At 32.9% G+C, this 23560-nt stretch overlaps 1 protein-coding gene across 1 annotated transcript; it reads left to right on the forward strand.

Annotated features, from left to right (window-relative positions):
* Window positions 1-19025: 19025 nt before the first annotated feature.
* On the forward strand, window positions 19026-23156 carry LOC104601205 (laccase-4-like). Its single transcript, XM_010264469.3, has 6 exons — window positions 19026-19140; window positions 20346-20497; window positions 20858-21102; window positions 21461-21589; window positions 21730-22653; window positions 22784-23156. Exons 1-6 carry the CDS (start codon window positions 19054-19056, stop codon window positions 22912-22914), a joined length of 1668 nt encoding a protein of 555 aa, XP_010262771.1. The 5' UTR covers window positions 19026-19053; the 3' UTR covers window positions 22915-23156.
* The last annotated feature ends 404 nt before the right edge of the window (window positions 23157-23560 follow it).

Below are 23560 nucleotides of genomic sequence, written 5' to 3' on the forward strand. Positions count from 1 at the left end.
TTATAGTATATATAAATATATAATGAATATACACTATTATTGTAAAATTATTATTAATAAATATAATTTTGTAAATAGGTATTTTCTATAATTATTAATTGATATATGTGAAATTAGTTATTGAAATAATATTGTTATTTAAATTCTTAAAATAATAATCATTTATTTAATTTAATAATCCATAAAATTATAATTGTACTATTATTACATAATTTGCTATTAATTTTGTAAAATATTAAATTATTATTAATATGAATATTATGAATTCTATTATAATTATTTTCTACTTTTAAGATTTTTTTTAAATTTATTACATAATTTCGTTATTTTAACTATTTAAATTTTTTTCATGTTAAATATTTAAATAATATGTAAAATATATAAAAACTTTCATTGTTTAAGTTTTATTTATTTTAATTTTATTACGTAATATTAAATATTTTTTATATTATATAGATATTTTTATGTTTTTTTAAGATTTTTAGTTATTGAAGTATTTAAATAATGTTTTATTTTTTAATATTAATTTTTTATTATTTGAATAACATTTAAATTGAATAATTCATAAAATTATAATTTATATTGTTACTACATAATTTCATGATGAATTTTGTAAAAATATTGATTTATTAATAATACGAATATTATTAAATGTATTGATTTTTTTGTGTTTTGAATAGATATTTTAAATATGTATATAATTTCATTATAACATTTAAATAGTTCTGGATTTTTTTTTAATTGAAACTTTCTTTAGATAGATATAGATAAAAAGTGGGGGAGTGGATAAATAGGAATTATTTAGGAGAGAATCTCTCTACTAAATTAGAGATCATTTAAGAGATAAACAACAATTAGAGATAATTTAGGAGATAAATAGGAATTAGATACAATTTAAAAGGAAGTGGGGGAAAGTGGTGCCACTTGGCTAAACATTAGAAAAGCAAATCCCTTTTTCTTTATGGTTATTAGAAATAGTTAAGTATATGTGATTTCCTTATTAGTTTAATGGGTAATTATGTGGAATTAAAAAAACATAAAATTAGGAAGGGGGATATGAAGCAAGGAGAGGGTTGCTGACATGGCAGGACCAATTTTAGAGAGAGAGAGAGAGAGATTAGTTATGAAAATTATTAAAAATTTCTGAAAAATATTCTACCAAAATTATGAAATAATTATTTTAGAAGTAATTCATTATTTAACAAATATTAAATAATTTAATAATTTACCAAAAATTAATAAATAATATATTATTTAATAATTTTCTATTATTAATAAATGTTCAAAATTTTAACGTTTAGTGTAATTTACATTAGTCATTGTAATTTAATAAATTTTCATTAAATTTTTACAAATAAAAACTTATTGATAATAGATATTACTAATTAGCGATGGCAATTTATATTTTATATACTACTTGTAAGAGTATACAATTGTTAAGCTAAAAATAAACAATAAAAACGTGTAAGAGTATATAATAATTAATAATCATTTATATTTTATATACTACTTTTAATAATTTTTTTACAATACAAAAATAACAATAATTAATTTTAGATAGGGTTGTCTATCAAACTTACTGATGACAATTTTCCCCATTTCCCCAATCCCCGTGGGGATCTGCCCCGAATGGGGTGGGGATGGGAATGATTTCCCCCCGCGGGGACGAAGATGGGGAAATTTTCATCCTACTTGGCGGTGACAGTGTGGGAAAGGGGAGAGCATTCCCTACCTCGCGGGGACCCTGATCCTCACCGCATGGGATCCCTGCTAATATATGTATATATACGCATACGTTTATATGTATATATGTACACATACGTCTATATGTTAATATTTTTAAAAATATGTTTGAATCTTTTCTAATAGGATCGTAAATTTTATTTACTTTATTTTTAATTTTTAAATAAAATAAAAAAAACATAAACATAATGATTGACATTATAAAGAATCACGTGAAGTGGGGACCCCCATGGAGACGAGGATAGGGATAACTTTGCCCCCATTAGCGAGGATGGGGACGGGGACATGGATGGGGAATTTTGTGGGGACGGGGATGGGGAGAGGCTCCTCGTCTCTACCCTACCTCGTTGCCATTCCGAATTAAATTAATGAAATTGACCAACTCGATTTCTATTATTTCTAATCGGCTTTGGTTCAATAAATTCCCAACCTAGCTGTGTTGGATCACTTTCGCTTTGGCCATTTGTAAACTGACTAAAATCGACCGACTAAACCTTTTGAACTGACTGACTAAACCTTTTTGTAATATGGGAAAGTGGGAAAATTCCAATGTTTCTTAAGCTAAAATAGTTTATATCATAAATTTAATTTAAAAATTTATTCTTTTAATAATGCCATTGTAATTTTTTTAAATTATTTTTTTTAAGTTTAAATCTTTTGAACTGACTGACTAAACCAAAAATTGACCCAAACCAGTATAACCTAAGTGACTAACTCCCAACCTAACAATGCCGATTTGGTTGGCCAAACAACCTACAATTGAACCGAACCAATCTATGAACAATAGTTTAATCTCCAAAAATTGTTAAAAATTTATATTGAAAATTCACAATAAATTAAATTTAAAAAGCTAAATAATAGTAGTTTAAACTCCAATAATTATTGAAAATTTTATATTAAATTACAAAACAAAAAATATATTTATACATAATTATTGAAAATATATTTGTCACAAAAATAATAAATAATTATTGAAATACAATAAATATTAATTTTAGTATATATAAATATTTAATAAATAAATATTAAGTTTATAAAATTATTATAATAAACAATAATATTTTTTGAAAGTTGTTTTCTAGAATTATTAATTGGTATAAATGAAATTACTTGTTTACAATATTATTTATTTATTGAAATAATATCATTATTTAAAATTTTAAAATATTAATTGCTTATTGAATTTAATAATTCATAAAATTATACTACTATTAATACATAATTTTATTATTTAAAATATTTCATTGTTTAAAATATTTAGTGATTTAACTAAATATTTAATATCTTAATCTATTTTTTATAATTAAAAGCTATTCAATAACTATTTAAAATATATTATTAACTGATTTAAAGTTAATTTTAATATTTTGTTATTTAAATAACTTATTGATAAAAAATATTACTAATTAGCAATGGCAATTTATATTTTATATACTACTTGTAAGAGTATACAATTGTTAAGCTAAAGATAAACAATAGAAACATGTAAGGGTATACAATTGTCTAAACTCACCATCACTTTTCATCATTTCTCTTAAACTCACCATAACTATGTCAATGGCTTTTTGAAAACGTCCAGGGAACCCCATGCCAATGACTTTTTGCTTTCCAAAACCCACCATCCATTAGAATACCGTTAGTGTTCATGGACAAAAATTGCCCACACCAGCATAAATATAATTTTTATGACTAAACTGCCCCTAAATGGCATGCCAGCCTTATTAAACAACCAAGGTGGACAACGTCGGAGGCCAAAAAAGTAGTCCAAGGCCAGAAAGAAGCTGTTGAAGGAGGGAGGTGTGTCTTTCTGATGACAAGAAGAATAAGAGACTAAAATAGCAGTGAGACGTACAAGATCTACATCTTCAAGGTGTTGAACCTGGTTCATCCCGACATCACCTGCATACTCATCACCACCGCCTCCTTGTTCCAGAGGCACCTCCACCACCACTCTAAAGAAGAATCTTCAGCTATTTAGTGGGAGATCGTGCGGTGCAGGGAATGGAGATTTCAAGCTTCCTTGCTTAAAGCTCCTGTTTTGTGGGAGATCGTGCAGTCCTAACGTACAAGATCTCATCACCACCACTTGCATACTCATTCCCACTGCCTCCTTGTTTCAGAAGCGTTCCGTCACCGCTCTGAAGAAGAAGCTTCAACTGTTTAGTGTGAGATCATGCGGTGCCAGGAATGAAAGATTTCAAGCTTCCTTGCTTGAAGCTCTTGTTCTGTGGGTTGGAAGGCTTTGCATCTTCTATGCTTGAAGATCTCAGGTTTCTCCACTCTTATCCCTTTCTCTCTCCTCTTCCTTTTTGAATGATAAAGATAATAATCCTTCTCTTATTTGTTTAGTTTTCCTTCTAAATTATTTTGTGCTTTTTTTTTTCACTAGATGCGGAATCAGAGTCGAGGGATTTAGGTTTTTCTAAGTGGATTGAGGGCTTCAAAGGACAATTAGGTCTACAACTTTGTTTACAATATTCCACAGTTCAGAAACAGAGTCATCACCAATCAGATACCGAAGTTTATTTTTCCTAGGTGTTTATCTTCCTTGTCTCAGGCGATGTTAGAAGATGCAGTGGTGGTGATTGCAAACTTTTGGGTTTTTCCAAGTGGATTGAGGGCTTTAAAGGGCAATCAGGTCTACAACTTTGTTTACAATATTCCACAGTTCAAAAATAGAGTCACCATCGATCAGATATTGGTGTTTATTTTTTTCTCAGGTGTTTATCTTCTTTGTCTCAAGTGATGTTAGAAGATGCAGCGACGATGACTACAAAATGGATCGAACAATAATAGGGGTATTTTTGGATTATTATAAAATAGATCAAATATAAATAAAGGGTAAAATAGTAAACTATCAACATCCGTAGTCTATTTAATGTCATGGTGAGTTTTAGACAATTTGAAAAGTTGTGTTGAGTTTAAGGGCTTGTTCGTTTGCTTTAAAGTCTGACATTTGAAAGTGCAATAATTAAATTAAGAGATATATTGATATTGGTGAACTTTTCTTTCCTTTAAACTCTGAATGTAGAGAATGTTGTTCTAAATTCTGAATTCTGAATTCTCAAAATTATCAAATATCCATTTCGACTCCATATATGAAAGCTTTTGTTTATCTTTTTGGGGGTATCATTGTAAAACAAAGAGTTACATGGTTGCACTTTAAGAGATAAGAGATAAGAGGAAATGAACAACCGTTTTTCTCTTAAAGTTAAAAAGATTCCTCTTAAGAGATAAGAGTTAGGAGGAAACGAACATGCTATAAGAGAAATGGTAAAATGTCATGGTGAGTTTTAGACAATTTCCCACACACACACACACATATATATATAGATAGATAGATAGATAGATAGATAGATAGTTTCTCCAACTGGACTAATTAAGTTCTACTTTTTTTATTGAACTGTATCAATGATGAAGAGACAAAATTGATCCCACTCAAGTGATGTTGGATTAGCAAGAGAGGATAAAGAATCTGAAGAGGTTTTTGTTCCTTTTACACTGATTTTGTGGGAACATGAAAATGGAAATAGATTAACAGAGGGTAAGAAAAGAATGAAAATTTGGGACAGGAAATTAGAGATAATAGATAAGAGGAATTGACTCATAAGAGAAAGACATGATTTATAGCTAGCACATGTGAGATGTAATGCACATGATTTAATGTTGATGTGGTGTCTTATGATTGGCTGTGTAGGAAGTTGTACAGGTGATCTGAACTCGTTGTGGGGGAGAGAGAGAACCCAATGGGAAGGGAGAGGAATGAAGAGAGAGGGTGAGATGGCAAATTGGGAATGGTGGGAAGGGGAGAGGAGAGAGAGTCAAGGATAATGTAGGGTGGGGGTAATGGAGCAAGGAGAGGCATGCTGACGTGGATCGTGGGACCCGTGCGATATACAGGATTTGTTAAGTTAAAGATAAATAATAGAAACATGTAAGAGTATACAATTGTTTTATATAATAATTAATAATCATTTATATTTTATATACTACTTTTAATAATTTTTTACAATAAAAAAATAACAATAATTAATTTTAGATAGGGTTGTCTATCAAACTTATTGATGGCAATTTTCCCCATTTCCCCAATCCCCGTGGGGATCTGCCCCGAATGGGGTGGGGATGGGAATGATTTTCCCCCCACGGGGACGAAGATGGGGAAATTTTCATCCCCATTGGCGGGGACGACACGGTGAAGGGGAGAGCACTCCTTGCCCCACGAGGACCCCGATCCCGTCCCATGGGATTCCCACTAATATATGTATATACACGCATACGTTTATATGCACATATATATATATATATATATATATATATATATATATATACATACGTCTATATGTTAATATTTTTAATTAACATACTAACATATGATTGTAAATTTGAATCTTTTCTAATAGGACTGTAAATTTGAATATGTTTGAATATTTTCTAATAGGATTGTAAATTTTAATTATTTTATTTTTATTTTTTAATAAAATTAAAAATAAAAACATAATGGTTAACATTATAAAGAATCACAGGGAGTGGGGATCCCCATGGAGACGGGGATGGGGAGAGGCTCCTCGTCCCCACCTTGCCCCGTTGCCATTCCTAATCAAATTAATGAAACTGACCAACCCGATCTCTAATATTTCCAATGGGCTTTGGTTCAACAATTTCCAAACTTGAATGCGTTTGATTAGTTTCGCTTTGGCCATTTGTAAACCGAATAAAATCGAATGAGCCGACCATAAATATATACTAATATTTTATATTTTAAATAGATATTTTTAATACAAGAAAGTGGGAAAATTCTAATATTTCCTAGGCTAAAATATTTTATATCATAAATTTAATTTTTATATTTTTTAATAATGCCATTGTAATTTTTTTAAAATTAAAACTTAATTTCTTAAGTTTAAATCTTTTGAACCGACCAAGCAAATTGAAAATTGACCCAAACCGATATAACCTGAGTGACCAACTCCCCAACTTGACTAGGTCGATTTGGTTGGCCAAACAACTTACAACTAAACTGAACCAACCCATGAACAATAGTTTAATCTCCAATAACTATTAAAAATTTAAAGAAAAAATACATAATAAATTAAATTTAGAAAGCTAAATAACAGTAGTTTAAACTCCAATAATTATTGAAAATTTTCTATTCAATAAAAAAAAGATTTATACATAATTATTAAAAATATATTTATCACAGAAAACAATAAATAATTACTGAAATACAATAAATATTAATTTTAGTATATATATATAATAAATACAGATTAAGTTTTTAAGTTATTATTAATAAATATTATTTTTTTGAAAGTTATTTTCTAGAATTATTAATTGGTATAAATGAAATTAGTTATATATATAACATTATTTATTTATTGAAATGATATCATTATTTAAATTTTAAAATATTAATTACTTTTTGAATTTAATAATCCATAAAATTATAGTACTATTAATACATAATTTTGTTATTTTAACTATTTAAAATCTAGTTATGTTAAATATTTCATTATTTAAAATATTTAGTTATTTAACTAAATATTTAAAATCCTAATCTATGTATAATAATTAAAAGTTATTCAGTAACTATTTAAAATATATTATTAATTGATTTAATAATTATTGAAAATATATTTATCACAGAAAATAATAAATAATTACTGAAATGCAATAAATATTAATTTTAGTATATATAAATATATAATAAATATAGATTAAGTTTTTAAAATTATCATTAATAAACAATAATTTTTTTGAAAGATATTTTCTATAATTATTAATTGGTATAAAGGAAAGTAGTTATTTACAATATTATTTATTTATTGAAATAATATCATTATTTAAATTTGAAAATATTAATTATTTGTTGAATTTAATTATCCATAAAATTATATTACTATTAATACATAATTTTTTTATTTTAACTATTTTAAATCTAGTTATGTTAAATATTTCATTTTTTAAAATATTAGTTATTTAACTAAATATTTAAAATCTTAATCTATGTATTATAATTGAAAGTTATTCAGTAAATTTTTAAAATATATTATTAATTGATTTGAAATATTAATTTGTTATTTAAGGTATTTAGTTATTGAAATATTTAAATAATATTTCATTTTTTATGTTTGATTTTTATTATTTGAATAACATTTAAATTGAATAATCCAAAAAAGCATAATTTATATTGTTTGTACATAATTTCGTGATGAATTTTCTGAAAAATTATAATTATTAATAATATGAATATTATTAAGTCGATTATAATTATTTTAGTCTTTTTAATAAATATTTGAAAGTTATTATACAATATTTAAATAATTCTTAAATTTTTTAATTCAAACTTTCTCGTTGTAGATAAAAAGTGGGGGAGAAGATAAATAAGAATTAGAGATAAAAAGTGGGAGAGAGAGATTTTAGGAAGATATTTTTTTGGGGGAAAGTAAAGTTTCTAATTGGTAGTTTAAAAAATGACATGGATTTTAAAAAATTTAAAAATTCAAAAAAAGGAGAAAATTTCTAGACTTCCTTGTTTTGATATATATATATATATATATATATATATATATATATAAATAGATATAGAAAGATATATAAATTTATATATAATAAATTCAATATTTTATATTTATATCATTTTATAATATACTAGTGGGGATCCATGCTATGCACAGGAAAATATAAAAGATTGAATAACTTTATTTACTATTAATTAATTGATAAACTAATAATCAAAATTTTTTGTTAATTAACTAAAAATAATTATTGTTAATTTAATATGAACAAATATTTTTTAATAAATTTAATTTTATTGATCATTTGTAGTAATTTTAATTACTGTTATTATTTTCATTATTTTTAAATGAAATTTTAATTGACTTTAAATAAATAAAAATAATTACAAAAGTTAACATTTTTATAAATTTTACTAGTAATTAACAATTATATAGGAATGGGGACAAGGCGGGTTTGGGGCAGGGCACTCCGTCCCTATCCCTGCCCCATAGTCCAGACACTCTACTCCATCCTTGCCTTGTTCCCAGTGTCAGGCAAGTTCTAGGCAAGGCACCTACTCCCTGTTAGGAACAAGGAATCCTCGAATTCCCCACCTCGTTCTCAATGTCGGATGAGTTCAGGGCAAGGAATCCACTCCTCGTCAAGGATAAGGAATTGTCAAGTTTTCCCCGCCCCATCCCTAGTGTTGAGCGGGTTCAAGGCAAGGCACCCACTCCCTGTTAACCCAATATTCATGATGAGGGCGGATTTGGCCCTCCTGTGAAAATATGACACCTAGCACCTCATGCCAACTAAGTGCAGCTTCTTGACAACTAGGTAGCTCGCCACTTAGGGGTAGCTCGACATAGGCACCTGGCCACTCCACAGGCAGCCTGGCATCTTACGAAGAGCTCGGCACTTACAGCCAGCTCGGCATAGGTAACTTGCCACTTAGGGGCAGCTCGACGTATCGCAGGAAGATCACTTGCCTGACAACTGTACCTGACAGAACCGGAGACCTGCGCCCATGTCTCGCAAGGTGGTGCCGTGCCTGCCAGCCCTGAGAGCTGTCCCTTGCCTAGTAGAGTTGTACCCTGCAACAACTGCCTGCACCCGCCACCTCAGCTCAGTAACGGCTGCGGCAGAGAGACAGAGGCGGTTATGCCTGACTTGACAGAGGCGGTTACGCCTGATTTGACTGGACACCGCTATATAAGGACTCCAACCCCCAAAGACAAAGGAGAGAATGGAAAAATGGAGGTAATCTCTGCTCTCTAGCTCTCTCATTTCTCTCCAAGCTCCCTACAATCAGAATGCTAACTTAAGCATCGGAGAGTCCCCACCGGGAAAATACCCCCAGGTCCTCTGATTCAGTTCTCGCAGGTTCCTCAGCTCCTGCCGCCTGCAAAGAGGAGGAAAAGATGGAGTTCTCGCAGGTCCTCAGCTCCCGCTGCCTACAAAGGAGAGGAGATCACCTCATGCAGAGGGCAGTCAGGTTGCACTACACCAGGGAGCTCCACCATCCCCTGAGTTATAGGCCGCCTAGGAGCAGGTCAAATGACGAGTCCACCAAAGTACCTCACCACCAGGGAGCTCGTCACCAGGGAGCTCGTCACCAGGTAGCTCACCACTAGGGAGCTCGTCACCAAGTAGCTCACCACCAGGGAGCTCGTCATCAGGTAGCTCACCACCAAGGAGCTCGTCACCAAGTAGCTCACCACCAGGGAGCTCGTCACCAAGTAGCTCACCACTAGGGAGCTCGTCACCAAGTAGCTCACCACTAGGGAGCTCCACCATCATCTCCTAGGAGCAGGTCAAATGACGAGGCACTTAGCCAAAAAAAAAAATTGATACATCACAAAAAATTGGTACGTGACCAGAAACGGTTACATCTAATTTGATGATGAAAATGATCAAAAGGATATACTTAGTATTAACTACATGGTAAATTTCTAAAAGTATACTAAATTGTCTTTAATTTTCAAAAATTTAATTCTATGAAAATTAAAAGAAATTATTACATTTGTGCAATTTTGGAATTTATTCAAATTATTAATAAATAATTTATTTCTATTAAATGGTTTACTTCTAGAATTACACTAATTTATCTTATATTTTCTAATATAAGCTAATCAATAATTTCCTTTTTTCCAATATTATACTAATTTATATTAATAATTTGTGTAATTATTGGTTCAAATTACAATTTTCCCTTTCTCATACTCATTTATCTTTAATAATTTTCAATAATTTACAATGAAAATTACTTAATTTTTCAATAGTTTTCCAAAACCTATCAAATGTGATAAATTTTCCTAAAATTATATTCCAATGATTTTCAATAATTATTTAATACATTTCAAATAAACTTTTTAAAAATTTTCCAAAAGTATAATGTTTTATCTTTTAATTTCCAAAATGTTATTTTACGACATTGTAGTTTTATGAAAATTTTTGAAAAATTTATTACATTAGTGTAATTATGGTGATTTATTGAAAATTATTTTCAATTGTTATTAAATATTTATTTTTATTAAGTAGTTTACTAACAAAATTACACTAATTTATCTTTTATTTTCCGATATAAATTAATTAATAATTTAATTTTCCAATATTATAATATTTTATTCCCCCATCTGCATTCGGTTATCAATTATAATAATAGCAATTACTAAAATTTTATACTTTTTGATAATTGTTAAATATAATTATCATTATAGTTAGCTAAAGAGCTTTCAATTTCTATAAATTGTTGATAATTAACATGAATATAACAATATTTACCCAAAATACTTTAAAAAGTGATGATGAGTTAATTAATAATAGTATTTATTAATTTTTGGTAATTTACTAACCATACTAATAAGAATATTTATTTTTTGGTAATTTACTAACCGTATTTATTAACTTTTGTAATAAGATTATCTAATACTCATTGAATATATGTTGGATTAATTATTAACTGTATTTAACTAACCCATAAATAAGAATATTTATGGGTATTAAATAATCTTATTACAAAAATTTAATAAATACGGTTAGTAAATTTTAAGAATATTTAGGCTCGGGCCTTAGACCCATATTCAATGATTATTTAATACACATTGAATATGGTTTTATGGTCAAAGCCCCAGTTGTGGGCTCAAATGCTGAGTTTCGGGCCAAAAGTTGGCTTAGGCTCTTACCGGGCAGGTTTGATTAGGCCTCATTGCCCAGTTTTGTTTCTATTGGCTTTTAGTTGTAAAAATTAAAATAAAATAAGAACCATAAAAATGATTCTTTGAATAATATATATTATGGTCCATTTGGTTTATAGTCAGAATCGAAATTAAAATCCTTCGGAATCGAAATTAGAATGGTCCATTCCCTTAGTTTGTTTGGTTCAGACAATAATGAATATGAATTGAAATCAGCAGGAATGGGATTTCATTCTCAAGGGAGGAAGGATAGGGAATAGCTATTCCCTCAAATGGGGAATGCCATTTCAACGGGAATGAAAATGGGGTTCTGATCCCACCCAAACAAAAAGTTAGAATTAGAATAACCCATTACAATTCCAATTCTAGACCCCTATTCCCGTACACCTAACGGGGCCTTAATATTTATATATTAGAATCGGAATAGCCCATTCTAATTCCAATTCGAGACCCCTATTTCCGTAAACCAAACGGGGCCTTAATATTTATACGTTTGCCAGGGTATAGTAATGCATACATAAAGGAAAGTACAAACATTTACGGTTATATTGTAAATGATTATATAATACATATACAGATATACATGCATATAAATGTCCCTATCATCAGGTGGACTGAGGTTGGGTTTGGACGGTTGAGTTATTCGAAGTCTCGTACTAAGTCCAACTTGGTCGAATCCAACCCAACTTTCTGGGTTCAGGTCGAGCTCTAGCTGGCATAATGCCCAAAAAATTGCAAGCCCAACCTCTGCAAAAGGGTTGGGCCTGTCAAGATTCAGCCATTCAGGTAAGGCCTACCAAGTTGTACTATCTATTCTTATATAAAAAATATGAATTGTTTTTCTAAAACAAAAATCAATTTATTTTGGTTTCTCAAAATAAAAATACGATTTAAGTATGTTTTTCAAATTCTTTTTACTGACATGACATTTAAAAAGCAAATAAAATAAAAAACGCTTATGTTGTATCACACCACCTCACTCGCGCTTGTGTTTCTTTCTGTACAAACTTGTATTTTTATATACCAGGTCAACGCTTTCATATCAGAATTCAGAAAGGAAAATTCGACCAACTCCATTCATTCTACCTACGACATGAATTAGTCAACGCCCGAGTGAACGTTGGGGATGAACGTTAGGATGGCAATCTTTCTCATTTTTCCTATTCCTGCCTGTGGGACCATCTCCAATCGGATGGGGATGGGAAAATATTTTTTAATCCTTGCCGTCGTGAAGGATCCCTGCTTAGTGTGTGTATATTTAAATATTTTTTAAATTCAGGTTAATATCTTAAAAAATGGTTACATATGTTTCGATTTATTTGAATATATTTAAGGCCCCCATTTGGTTCATGGGAATGGGAGTCTGAAATTGGAATCGGAATGGGCTATTCTGATTCCAACTGTTTGGTTGGATAAAATCGGAATTCTATTCTCATTTCTGTTGGAATGGCATTCCCTTATTTGAGGGAGGTCATTTCTTGCCCCTCCTTAGGGAATGGAATCTCATTCCTGCTGATTTCAATTCCCATTTTCATTCTTGTCTGAACCAAACAGACTATGGGAGTGGATCATTCTGATTCCGATTCCGGTGAATTTTGATTCCAATTTCAATTCCGATTCCAACTACAAACCAAACAGATCTTAAATATATTTAAATCTATTTTGATACAACTACAATTATAATTTAAAAAAATTGGAATGAAATAGAAATAAAAAATAAAATGAAGTCAACATTATGAAAAGATGACAGAGAGTGCAGTTGTGCTAGTTGCATCATAAGGTCCCTCATCACCACTTATTCAGGGGTGCAACTCAGATTGTCTCCAACTAGCATTTTTACACTGATTTGGACTTGGGCTGTCGTGTCACGCCATTCAAATTTTAACAAAATCTCAACTTGACCCCACCCAAGTTGCACCCTAGGATGATGAAGGATATTCTTAAAGAGGGAAAATAATGAATTGGGGATTAGATGGATAATAAATTAAAGGGTAAGTTGCTAAAACCTCCCTTGAAGTTTAGTAATTGCAACAATCTCCCCTGAATTTTCTACACGGTTGTAAGTAGACCCCCTATGTTAGAATCCTCTAAAAAGATGTATGAAAATGTCCAAAATACCCATACAGTTATTTTTTATCAAAATATTTATTTACCAAATTTTTTCTTCATATCAATTGCTACCCCAAACCCTTCTAATATTTTTTCCCAAATTTTTTCCTTCATATCAATCTCTCAAAGGTAAAGTTGCAACTTTAGACTCTCTTTTGTTGTTATTCATAAAGTTTGTATTGTTGTTTTTGTTATTGGTAGTTTGGGCATTTTAGTGCCTCTTGTTAGAGGCGTTTAACTAAAGAGGAGTACTTGCAACTATGACAGAAAGCTCGAAGGGGGTGATTACAATTACCAAACTTCAGAGGAAGATTTCAACAACAGTCAGAAACTTTAGGAGATGTTTCAGCAATTTACCATAAATTAAAGGACTAGAGGTCTAGTCACTGTGGAACCCCTGGAATCAGGGATTCCTTCATACCTTTCCACTTCTGCTGTGTTCCCCAATCAGCAGAGAATAGGGGAATACCAATCTGATCAGAAGAAAATCAGAAGGGGACTGTTTTTTTTTTTTTTTTTTTCTCTTCTTCCTCATGCAGGAAGAAACGAGGCAATCTCTTTATGCTCAAGTTTCAGTGGGGTTTCTAGCAAAGGAAGAGGGCTTTAAACTTTCACACAACCAGTTTGAATCTTCCAATTTTCTTTTACTGTCTCATTCTAGTGTACTGCATTGTTCTTCAATTCTTTAAAATCTTGTACATAGCTGAATTCCATAATCCAAAACCACAATACATTTTTTTTTGTAGTTTGCAATTGATGGAGCTACAATTGACCAAACAAGGTTTCTAGATATTATTATTATTATTATTATGATGATGATGATGACGACTTAAAAAAAGGGTTATTAGGTGAAATTCCCTTTCACTTTTTTTAAATTCTCTTGAGTAGGCCTTCATTTTTCTTTACCTCCACTGACCCCCCTGTTAGATATTTTATTTATATGTACCTTCTGTCAAGTCCAAAATACCCACATGTGCCATTATTATTTTTTTAATAACAAAACTGACCCCTACAAAACTAATTTTGATATTACAAAAATAGCCCTGATTTATTCCTCTCTCCTACCTATTTCATGTTCACTCATCTCACAACCCACGAGAGAAGTTCAATTCATCAATCAATGGTTCAATTCAAGTGAATGGATGAGTCTACTTTCATGACTTTGGTTCAAAGAAAAGAGTTGCATAGGTGTGTTTATTAATGGCAAAAGTTTGACATAGGGTCACTGTCTCACAGGAGGAGTCCAAAAGTCAGGGTAAACCTAAGAGAAAGACAGAAAAGTGAAGAGTGATTTCAAATAATAACCCAAATAAGTAATACCATCTCTTTAATTAATCGAACTAGTTAATCTTATCATGGCTAATTAATCAAACTACTTATACCATTTGCTCTGAATAAGTAAGCACCTTAGTACCACAAGCTCATTGTGGATGGTCCTATACTCCTAAATATATAATAGGTAGCTTATCAAACATAAAGAAATTGGAGGTAGAAAAAGAAGTAATTGTTCAGGGTATCAGACTCCTAAGTTTGCATATTCTATATATTTGTGATGAGCATTAACTAATCATACACGTAATCTTGTTCTTTGTAGAGGTCAGATAGGGCTATTTGCTTATAGGTATTTACAATGTTTGAGCATAAAGCTTAATGCATGACACAACTCAGAGGGAAGATATCTCTATTTTGGTTGGAAGACATTCAATCAATCCCTTAGTTTAGAAGGTGCCACGCACGGCATGCACAAAGAAACCAACTATGGAATTGGCTTTGAGGGATCAAACTTCTCTTTCTCATTCTCTAGTTTTTGTAGCAGAGGTTGTGGAAATAGAAAATTTAAATTATTCATTTGAAACACGAATCTCCAATCGATCTTCAATCCTGAAAAATACAATTTGATGATAATTATATTTAAGGAACTGTCTTACAATCTGTCTTCATGCAGGAACTGTACTCAAAATTGAAGATTCTGAGAGAGATAACGCATAACCAATTTGTTTGGTTGGGCCTGATTAAAATTTAAGACCCAAGAACTGCTATGTTATAAGAATTTTACTAAAGCATTTTCTTTGAAACCTGTGGATATTGATTAAGTAAGCCTCAGAATTGAAAAGGGTCATGCAATACTGCCAAATAAACTATAGATTTGATAATAGAATAGTACTGAGTAATAGTTGTTCTAAGTGAAGATATGCTTGATGATTATACATGGTTTCCATTAAATATCTCTGGCTTGTAGCAAATTATTTTCTTCCTGCACCAAATTATAATTTCCTGGCCATGATAAAGAACTATTCTGGCCCACCAACCAGAGAGAGAGAGAGAGAGAGATTCTTAAGCATCACATCAGTATATATCTCCCATGGATGATGAAAGCTCATACTAACTAATTTGAACCCCATACGGCTCTACTACAATCTGATTGGCCTACTCCTCCAAAACCCATGAAATATACTCACTGTTTCAGTGGCTTGCTGGCTTTTCACAATGATTTCTGAGGAGCCAAGAGGAAAAGCTTAGTTTACTTAGTGGACTAACTATGGAAGGAACCTTCAAGAGAGAGAAATGGAGGAGAATGGGGTCAGCTATTACAGTTCTGATCAGTAAGCTGTTATCCATCCTTCTGGGTTGTAGCTTTCAAACATCAAACACACTGGTCCTTGAAAAGCATTTCACAACTACAATGTTTTGTTGGGTTAACAAACTTAACATGCAATATGCTTCATAAATCTTCTGGAAGGTGAAGTTTGCAAATAAAGCTTCAACCACAACCAGACAAATTAATCTCATAAATTTATTCCACATGTAATTTTACATAAATGGGAGTAGGTGTTAAGAAGTCTTAAGAAATTAAAGGTTACTGTTCAGATTTGGTAAAATTGGTTTGTTGGGCAGTTGGCTCCAAACACCAAACTATCAATTCTCTATTATGCTTCTGCTATTAACAATGAGAATAATATCTTTATTTGTATTTGACACCGATGAGTTAATCTTGTTTAATTCAGACCTTGTAATTCTGGGGGTGCTCTCCAGTCTCCAACAATTAAAAACCTTTCTGTTTTTCCTATTTTTATAAAATGACATATCAGTTAAAAAGCAAAAGCTTGTTCTTGGATGTGTGGTTTATCAAATCAAAGTAAAATTATTTTCAGTTTGATAAAGAAAAATATCTCTGTTTCTGAAACCAACAGAAAAGTACTTTTAAAGAGAAAAAAAAAATGTTGTGTTTCCAAAAGGAAAACAATACAAAAACCACCCACATTTGAAGGGATTAAGTAAAAAACAGAAGAAAATAAAAAGGTGAAGTAATTTCCATTTAATAAAAACCATTATCTGAAGAAAAAAACCACAAGAAGAAATCATGTTTTTGGAACTAGAAATTAAAGAATGTTTTTCTTTTTTTTTGGTTTGGGTTTTTAACTTTTATTTTGAAAAAAGAAAAATAATATGCAACTAAGAATGTGTTTTACTTTTACATGTTTCTCCTTAAAAAATGTTTTCTCCAAACCATTCATGGGGCCACTTTTCTTAAAATCACAACAAAGAATCATTCATGTTGGAGAAAACCTGGAACTAGTTGGTGAGAGGGTAGGTCTTCTTTTCTTCTAGTTTCATTCTAATCACCTTCGTCCTTCTGACTCTTTTGAGGCCGACTTTTGGGGAAAGACTGAAATACCCTAGCTAAGTTTTCAGTTTTACTATCTTGCATTCTTATGGAAATTTCTCTTATTTCCAACAGTTGAGTAATGGCTTTTTGCATGCATGCACATGAGTCACTGGGCCACCCTCTTGGATGGCCATTACCATGCTAGCCAGTAGCCATAAGCAATCTTGTCTAACCAGACGACCCATGGTTTTTTTTTTTTTTAAAACGGATCTTGGGGTAGGGATGAGTTTTGGGATTTTACAATTTGTATAGGCATGGATTTTGGCCAATGTTTGATATTTTGATACGTATTGGCCTGTACGCCCCTACAAGGGGTGTTTTGAAGTTTAACCAGGTTCAGTGGATAGACGGACCTTAAACCGACTCTTATGAATCAGGTTTAAAAAAAAAAAACTAAAAAAGATAGGAAAAATCAGCTTTGATACCGATATGTCTTTAGCGACGTATCGGCTGTATCGATATTTTGAACTTTAGTTTTGGCTAAATCTAATCTTTCCCAATCCATACATTGAATTTATTAAAATCTTCTAATGCTTAAAAAAATTGAAATAATTTTCAATTATTCAATTTATTTTGGTAGTTTATAGCTTAAATATAATAGGAGATTTTAATTAAGTTTAATAACTTAATTTATTAAGTTTTATTAATTTAAGTTATTTTTAGTAACTTCACTAGCTAATTTTATCATATGTCGCTTCTAGATCCAACCTGCCTCGCCCTCAAATGCAGGGAAAGGAAGATAGGGTTTTGCATTTTCAAATGCAAAAAGGGTTTCAATTCTAAAAATTCAAATGGTTGCTGGTTTTGAATAGGGTATAGGTTGAGAGGTTTATAAAGATAGGAGTTATCTGAAACTTACAAAAACTCTCATCAAACCTGCCCCATTGCCATGCCTACACATTAAAAAGCCTACTTGCCAATGGTTCATCAGCTCAACCACTCTGGTCCAGTTCGAATATGACAACACCGGCCATATGAGCCCTAAGTCATGACACAACTGAAATACAAAATGACAAAATCTTAACAGAAAAGACTTCATTGATTATTAATTAATATGGTTTAGGGTGTGCTTTGGTTGGTTAACAACTCGAAGTTTGATTCATAAGTTTTTAATTTTCCTTTTGGCAGCAGAGCGTGTGGTTTGATTTTGAAATTGTTCTTGGGGTAAGGATTCTATTATGTGGGACCCCTGTGGTTGGCTTGGAACGGTCACATGATGGCTACATGTGGGACCAGTCATACTATATCAGTCACATACAAAACCTTTCTTTTCTTAAACAAAAGATTAGAAAGCCCAGTTTGAAGACTTAATGTATATTCCATAAAAGATTCCGAGGGAATTAAATGGCTTTATCCTACTAATTAAAGATGATGGAGATTTCGACCCTAAAAGAAAACAACTCAAACGGCTAGCAATTTACTCAGTACTGAACATAGAAATAATAAATAAATCCAAAAGCCCAGATCTTGAATGAGAAGGATCATACTTGGAGCTTAGCCATAGATTTCCACCAACCCATTTTTCTGTCTGGGTTTTGTAGCCAATATTTCACGAGATTAAAAGCTTAATTAACTTAAACTATTAGATATTAATTTATATTTTAGTACTACTTTATGTGATATGCAAGGAAACTTAGGTCGAATATGTTGTTTTCTACATTCAATCTTGTATCTCAAGAATCCCAATTCACCTAACTTACAAAAACGACATGGCAGCAAAGCCTCCATGTCCTTATATAAGGATGCGTTGGTCTGTCATGCCTAACTACAGCCAAACAAGCTAGAGAAACGAGTGAGAGAAGGAAGAGAGAAATTAAGGAGGGAGTGACTGAAAGAGAGAAGATGGTGTCCTGGGTTCGGCTTTTGGTGTTGGTAGCTTTCTTGCTTCCTTCATTGGTCGAGTGCAGAGTTCGTCATTACAAGTTCAATGTAAGTAGTTGAAGCTTTTAGCCAGTGAGTGCATGGGGCTTTATCTATGGCGTTCGTCACTTTCTGCATGCATGCATGCTGCAAATGCATTCTCCGTTTGGGAGTATTTATTTAAATAAGTACTTATTTTAGGCCGAAACCATACTAATAAGCATTTATGTGCATTTTGGAAAATAAATAAAAAAGTGCTTATTCCAAAAAAATGAGCCCGTTTTTAAGAAGCTAGTTAGCCAAAATTTCTGGCTTATTTTTAAGAGCTTTTTCAATGTGTAATGTGTTTATTGTGTTTCTGGCCTGTCTTGACCCGCAGTTTAAGTTTTTTTTTTTTTTTTGATTCATCTCAATTTAAGTTTCAAAACACCTATACCACCCTGTTTGAAATAAGCACTATTCAACAAACATTCATAAGTACTTATTAGGATAAACGCTTATTAATAAGCACTTATCCTATGAGCAGTAATTTATCCAATAAGCACTCCCAAAATTGGGGCATGGTAGAAGACTAGTGGTTATGGATGTTTTTCAAGTTGCTAAGCTTGCTTTTTAATTTAATATTTCTTCCTTTTTTCACTAAGGCTGTGTTTAATTTGACAAAAAAAAAATTGTAAGAGAGAAACAGAAGGTTTAAGGAATCCTAAGAGTTTCAACTTTCAAAGAGTTCCAAAAATATTTGAACCCAGATGGGTTAAAGTGTAAAAACTAAGACTGCATTTGGCATTTCTTATTTTAACAATTTATCTCTTTTTTGCAATTGAAATGTTACTATAGATATTGAGTTTTTAATAATAAAAAGGAGATAAGTCCTTAAAATAAAATAAGGAATGCCAAATGCAACCGAAGCCTTTCTTTTGTTAAAGAAGAGGGAAAAGGCAAAAAAAAAAAAAAAAAAATCATTCAAAACAAGAATAGCATAGTCAGAATTGCTTTTGCTTATGCTTCAAGTTATCATAAAATAATTCTGTTTTTCTAGTCCAGACGGTAAGTTGTTAGGTTCAAAGTTCAGACAAGATTTGAAAAGAAGAAAGTCATGGAAGGTAAGCCCACAAATCATAGTCACTGTTATCTGTTTAGAAAGCCACTCCAGAGTCCAGACTCTGTAAACAGCAAGGGTTGGGGTGCGCAATACGCACCTGAAAAATGTTTGTTGGAGTTCCAAATTGAGAGTTTCGTCTCATAACTGGTTGTTAATTACTTAATTTACGCAGGTGGTGACGAGGAACTTCACAAGGCTCTGTTCAACCAAGCCCATCGTCACCGTCAACGGGAGGTTCCCGGGACCCACCCTCTATGCCAGAGAAGGTGATACTGTACTCGTCAAGGTCGTCAATCACGTCCAATACAACGTTACCATCCATTGGTAAGCCTAAAGCTATAGTCCAAATGACTGTTATCCCCTCGAAACCGAATATATAGTTAATGACTAGTACTTCAAATTTCTTTCTCTTTGGTTGGAAATTGGAATCAGAATTGAAATGGTATGTTTGATTTAGATAAGGATCGGAATGAGAATCGAAATTGATTGGAATGGAATTTCATTCTCTCAAACGAAGGAATGAGAAATAGATTCGGACTGTTCAATCAAACAGTTGGTCATTTGGATTCCTATTTCAGACCTCTATTCCCGTGACCGTGAGCCAAACGGGATTTGTTTTCCTGTTTTTTTATTTATCCTCTTTGGAGCATTAATGGTTGTATTGTAACTTTGTTGTGATGGTAGGCATGGCATCCGGCAGCTTCGCACAGGTTGGGCAGATGGGCCGGCGTACATCACACAGTGCCCAATCCAGCCAGGCCAAAGCTACGTCTACAACTTCACCATCACGGGCCAAAGAGGCACGCTGCTGTGGCACGCCCACATCCTGTGGCTAAGGGCAACGCTCCATGGTGCCATCGTCATCCTGCCCAAGCGCGGCGTTCCTTATCCATTCCCCAAACCCCACAAAGAAGTGGTCGTCATATTAGGTGCGCTTTCTCTCTAATACGAATCCTTAGTCCTTGCTCGGCCGGAGAGTTTACCGCCGTTGACTCGGAAGATTGGACTGTTCATTAACCTGTTTGACCTATTCAATGATTTTGACTATTTTTTTTTATTTTAATTTTAAATTTTTTAAGTTAGAACTTAGAATGGATCATTTATTCGAATCAGACGGACGGTCAAACCATCAACTGAAAACCAATGGCCAAAATGGTTCAAGTTCCGGTTTTTAAAACTTTGGTTGAACCAGCCCCCTATTAGGCAAGAGCAACTGGTCTTACGCTGGCCCGGACTAGATGCCTTTCTCATCTATTTCTGACATTTGAATCTTGGATGGAATTATAGGTGAATGGTGGAAGTCGGACGTGGAAGCTGTGATCAATGAGGCTCTCGGTTCTGGTTTGGCACCAAATGTTTCAGATGCTCACACAATTAATGGTCACCCAGGACCAGTCCCTGGTTGCTCTTCACAGGGTATATATGTATATATATATAAATAATTAATTAGTATTTGCTACTAACATTGTCAGAACTCAGAAGAGTCTTCAGGGATTCCCTGGTTATTCATGGATGGTAAGGTCTCAACAGTCTGCCGTTTTTTATTGTATTCGCAGATGGGTTCCAGTTGCAAGTAGATCCTGGCAAGACATACATGCTACGCCTCATCAACGCTGCACTGAATGAAGAGCTCTTCTTCAAGATCGCCGGCCACCAGCTGACGGTCGTCGAAGTCGATGCCGTCTACACCAAGCCCTTCAAGACCGACACCGTGCTCATCGCCCCTGGCCAGACCACGAATGTCCTCCTGACCGCCGGTCGAAGCTCCGGCAAGTACTTGGTTGCCGCCTCCCCTTTCATGGACACTCCAGTAGTCGCCGTCGACAACATGACTGCAACCGCTACCTTACACTACTCGGGCAGCCTCGCTACATCTGCAACCACCCTCACCAATCCTCCTCCTCAGAATGCTACCCCAGTAGCAACCAACTTCATGGACTCGCTCCGCAGCTTAAATTCGAAACAGTATCCCGCCAAAGTTCCACAGACTGTGGATCACTCTCTCTTGTTCAGCGTCGGCCTTGGCGTCAATCCATGCTCCACCTGCCCAAATGGGAGCCGAGTGGTTGCAGATATCAATAATGTCAGCTTCGTCATGCCCACCACTGCGCTGCTTCAAGCACATTTCTTCAATATAAGCGGAGTTTTCACGGATGATTTCCCGGCCAACCCGCCCATAGCCTACAATTACACCGGAACCCAGCCGGCAAACCTCCAGACCATAAACGGGACAAAGGTTTATAGGCTCCGTTACAACGACACAGTACAGGTGGTCCTACAAGATACAGGGATGATAGCCCCAGAGAACCATCCCATCCATCTTCACGGCTTCAACTTCTTTGCAGTTGGAAGAGGACTAGGAAATTACAATCCCAAGAAGGATCCTGCCAAATTCAACCTTGTCGACCCCATTGAGAGGAACACCATTGGAGTCCCATCTGGTGGATGGACTGCCATTAGATTCAGAGCTGATAATCCAGGTAATGTTCTACTTCTATCAAATTGCATACCCAACACACATCAAACAGAGAATTAATCAAAGGTGCTTCTTGACTCTTGTGTGCTTTTCTTCAAACAGAACTCAGAACTAATTTGATGAATAATTTGCAGGTGTTTGGTTCATGCATTGTCATCTGGAAGTGCACACGACGTGGGGACTTAAGATGGCGTTCGTGGTAGACAACGGGAAAGGCACCAACCAGTCACTCTTACCACCTCCCAGCGACCTTCCGAAATGCTAAGCAAGCCGAAGGCTTCAGATTTAAAGTAATTTTGACACATCTTCACCTCTTCAATAAGCAAGGGTATTGGATTGTTTTTCTCCACCCCTGTTAAAAAACAGGGGGAGCTGCTTAAGCAGAGTTGAATAAAACCACGAAACCTTTTTCTTGATTTTTGTAGAATCATTTTTTTTTTCACATTTCAAGGTTGTAATTGAATTCCTGAATGAAACCATGAAATATACTTGATGTTTGAACCTGAACAAGTGAAGTGAGGAGTTATTTATAACAGCTGCAATGGTTGACGATTTTGTGTTTGCGAACTGTGAAAGTAATAATGGTTGCATCCACGCAAAATTGCACTTCTTTGTGGTGATAAATCTAGAACCAAGAAGGCTAGTTGTTTGGTCATTTTGATAACATGGATTCATTTAAACCAGTAGACAATTTCTTAGACTAAATATAACCCAGAATTAATGATAAGTACAAGGCTCAAATTATCCAAATACAAAATGTGTTATAAAGGCAATTTTAAGAAATGTATCCAGAAACATCTTTAAATAAACATGAATATACTAGGAAATTTAAGTAAATCCTAAAAGACATTAACAATAATAGATACATGTTTCATATGACTATAAAAATATTATTTAAACATATAAAATCA

Source organism: Nelumbo nucifera, chromosome 2, assembly GCF_055504915.1.
Source record: "Nelumbo nucifera cultivar China Antique chromosome 2, China Antique-T2T, whole genome shotgun sequence".
Lineage (NCBI taxonomy): Eukaryota > Viridiplantae > Streptophyta > Magnoliopsida > Proteales > Nelumbonaceae > Nelumbo > Nelumbo nucifera.

Excerpts from the sequence above, each read along its gene's own strand:
- LOC104601205 (XM_010264469.3), top strand. The coding sequence starts at position 19,054 with ATGGTGTCCTGGGTTCGGCTTTTGGTGTTGGTAGCTTTCTTGCTTCCT. Across the intron at positions 21,103-21,460 it reads AGAAGTGGTCGTCATATTAG|GTGAATGGTGGAAGTCGGAC; the intron begins GTGCGCTTTCTC and ends ATGGAATTATAG. Across the intron at positions 22,654-22,783 it reads ATTCAGAGCTGATAATCCAG|GTGTTTGGTTCATGCATTGT; the intron begins GTAATGTTCTAC and ends AATAATTTGCAG.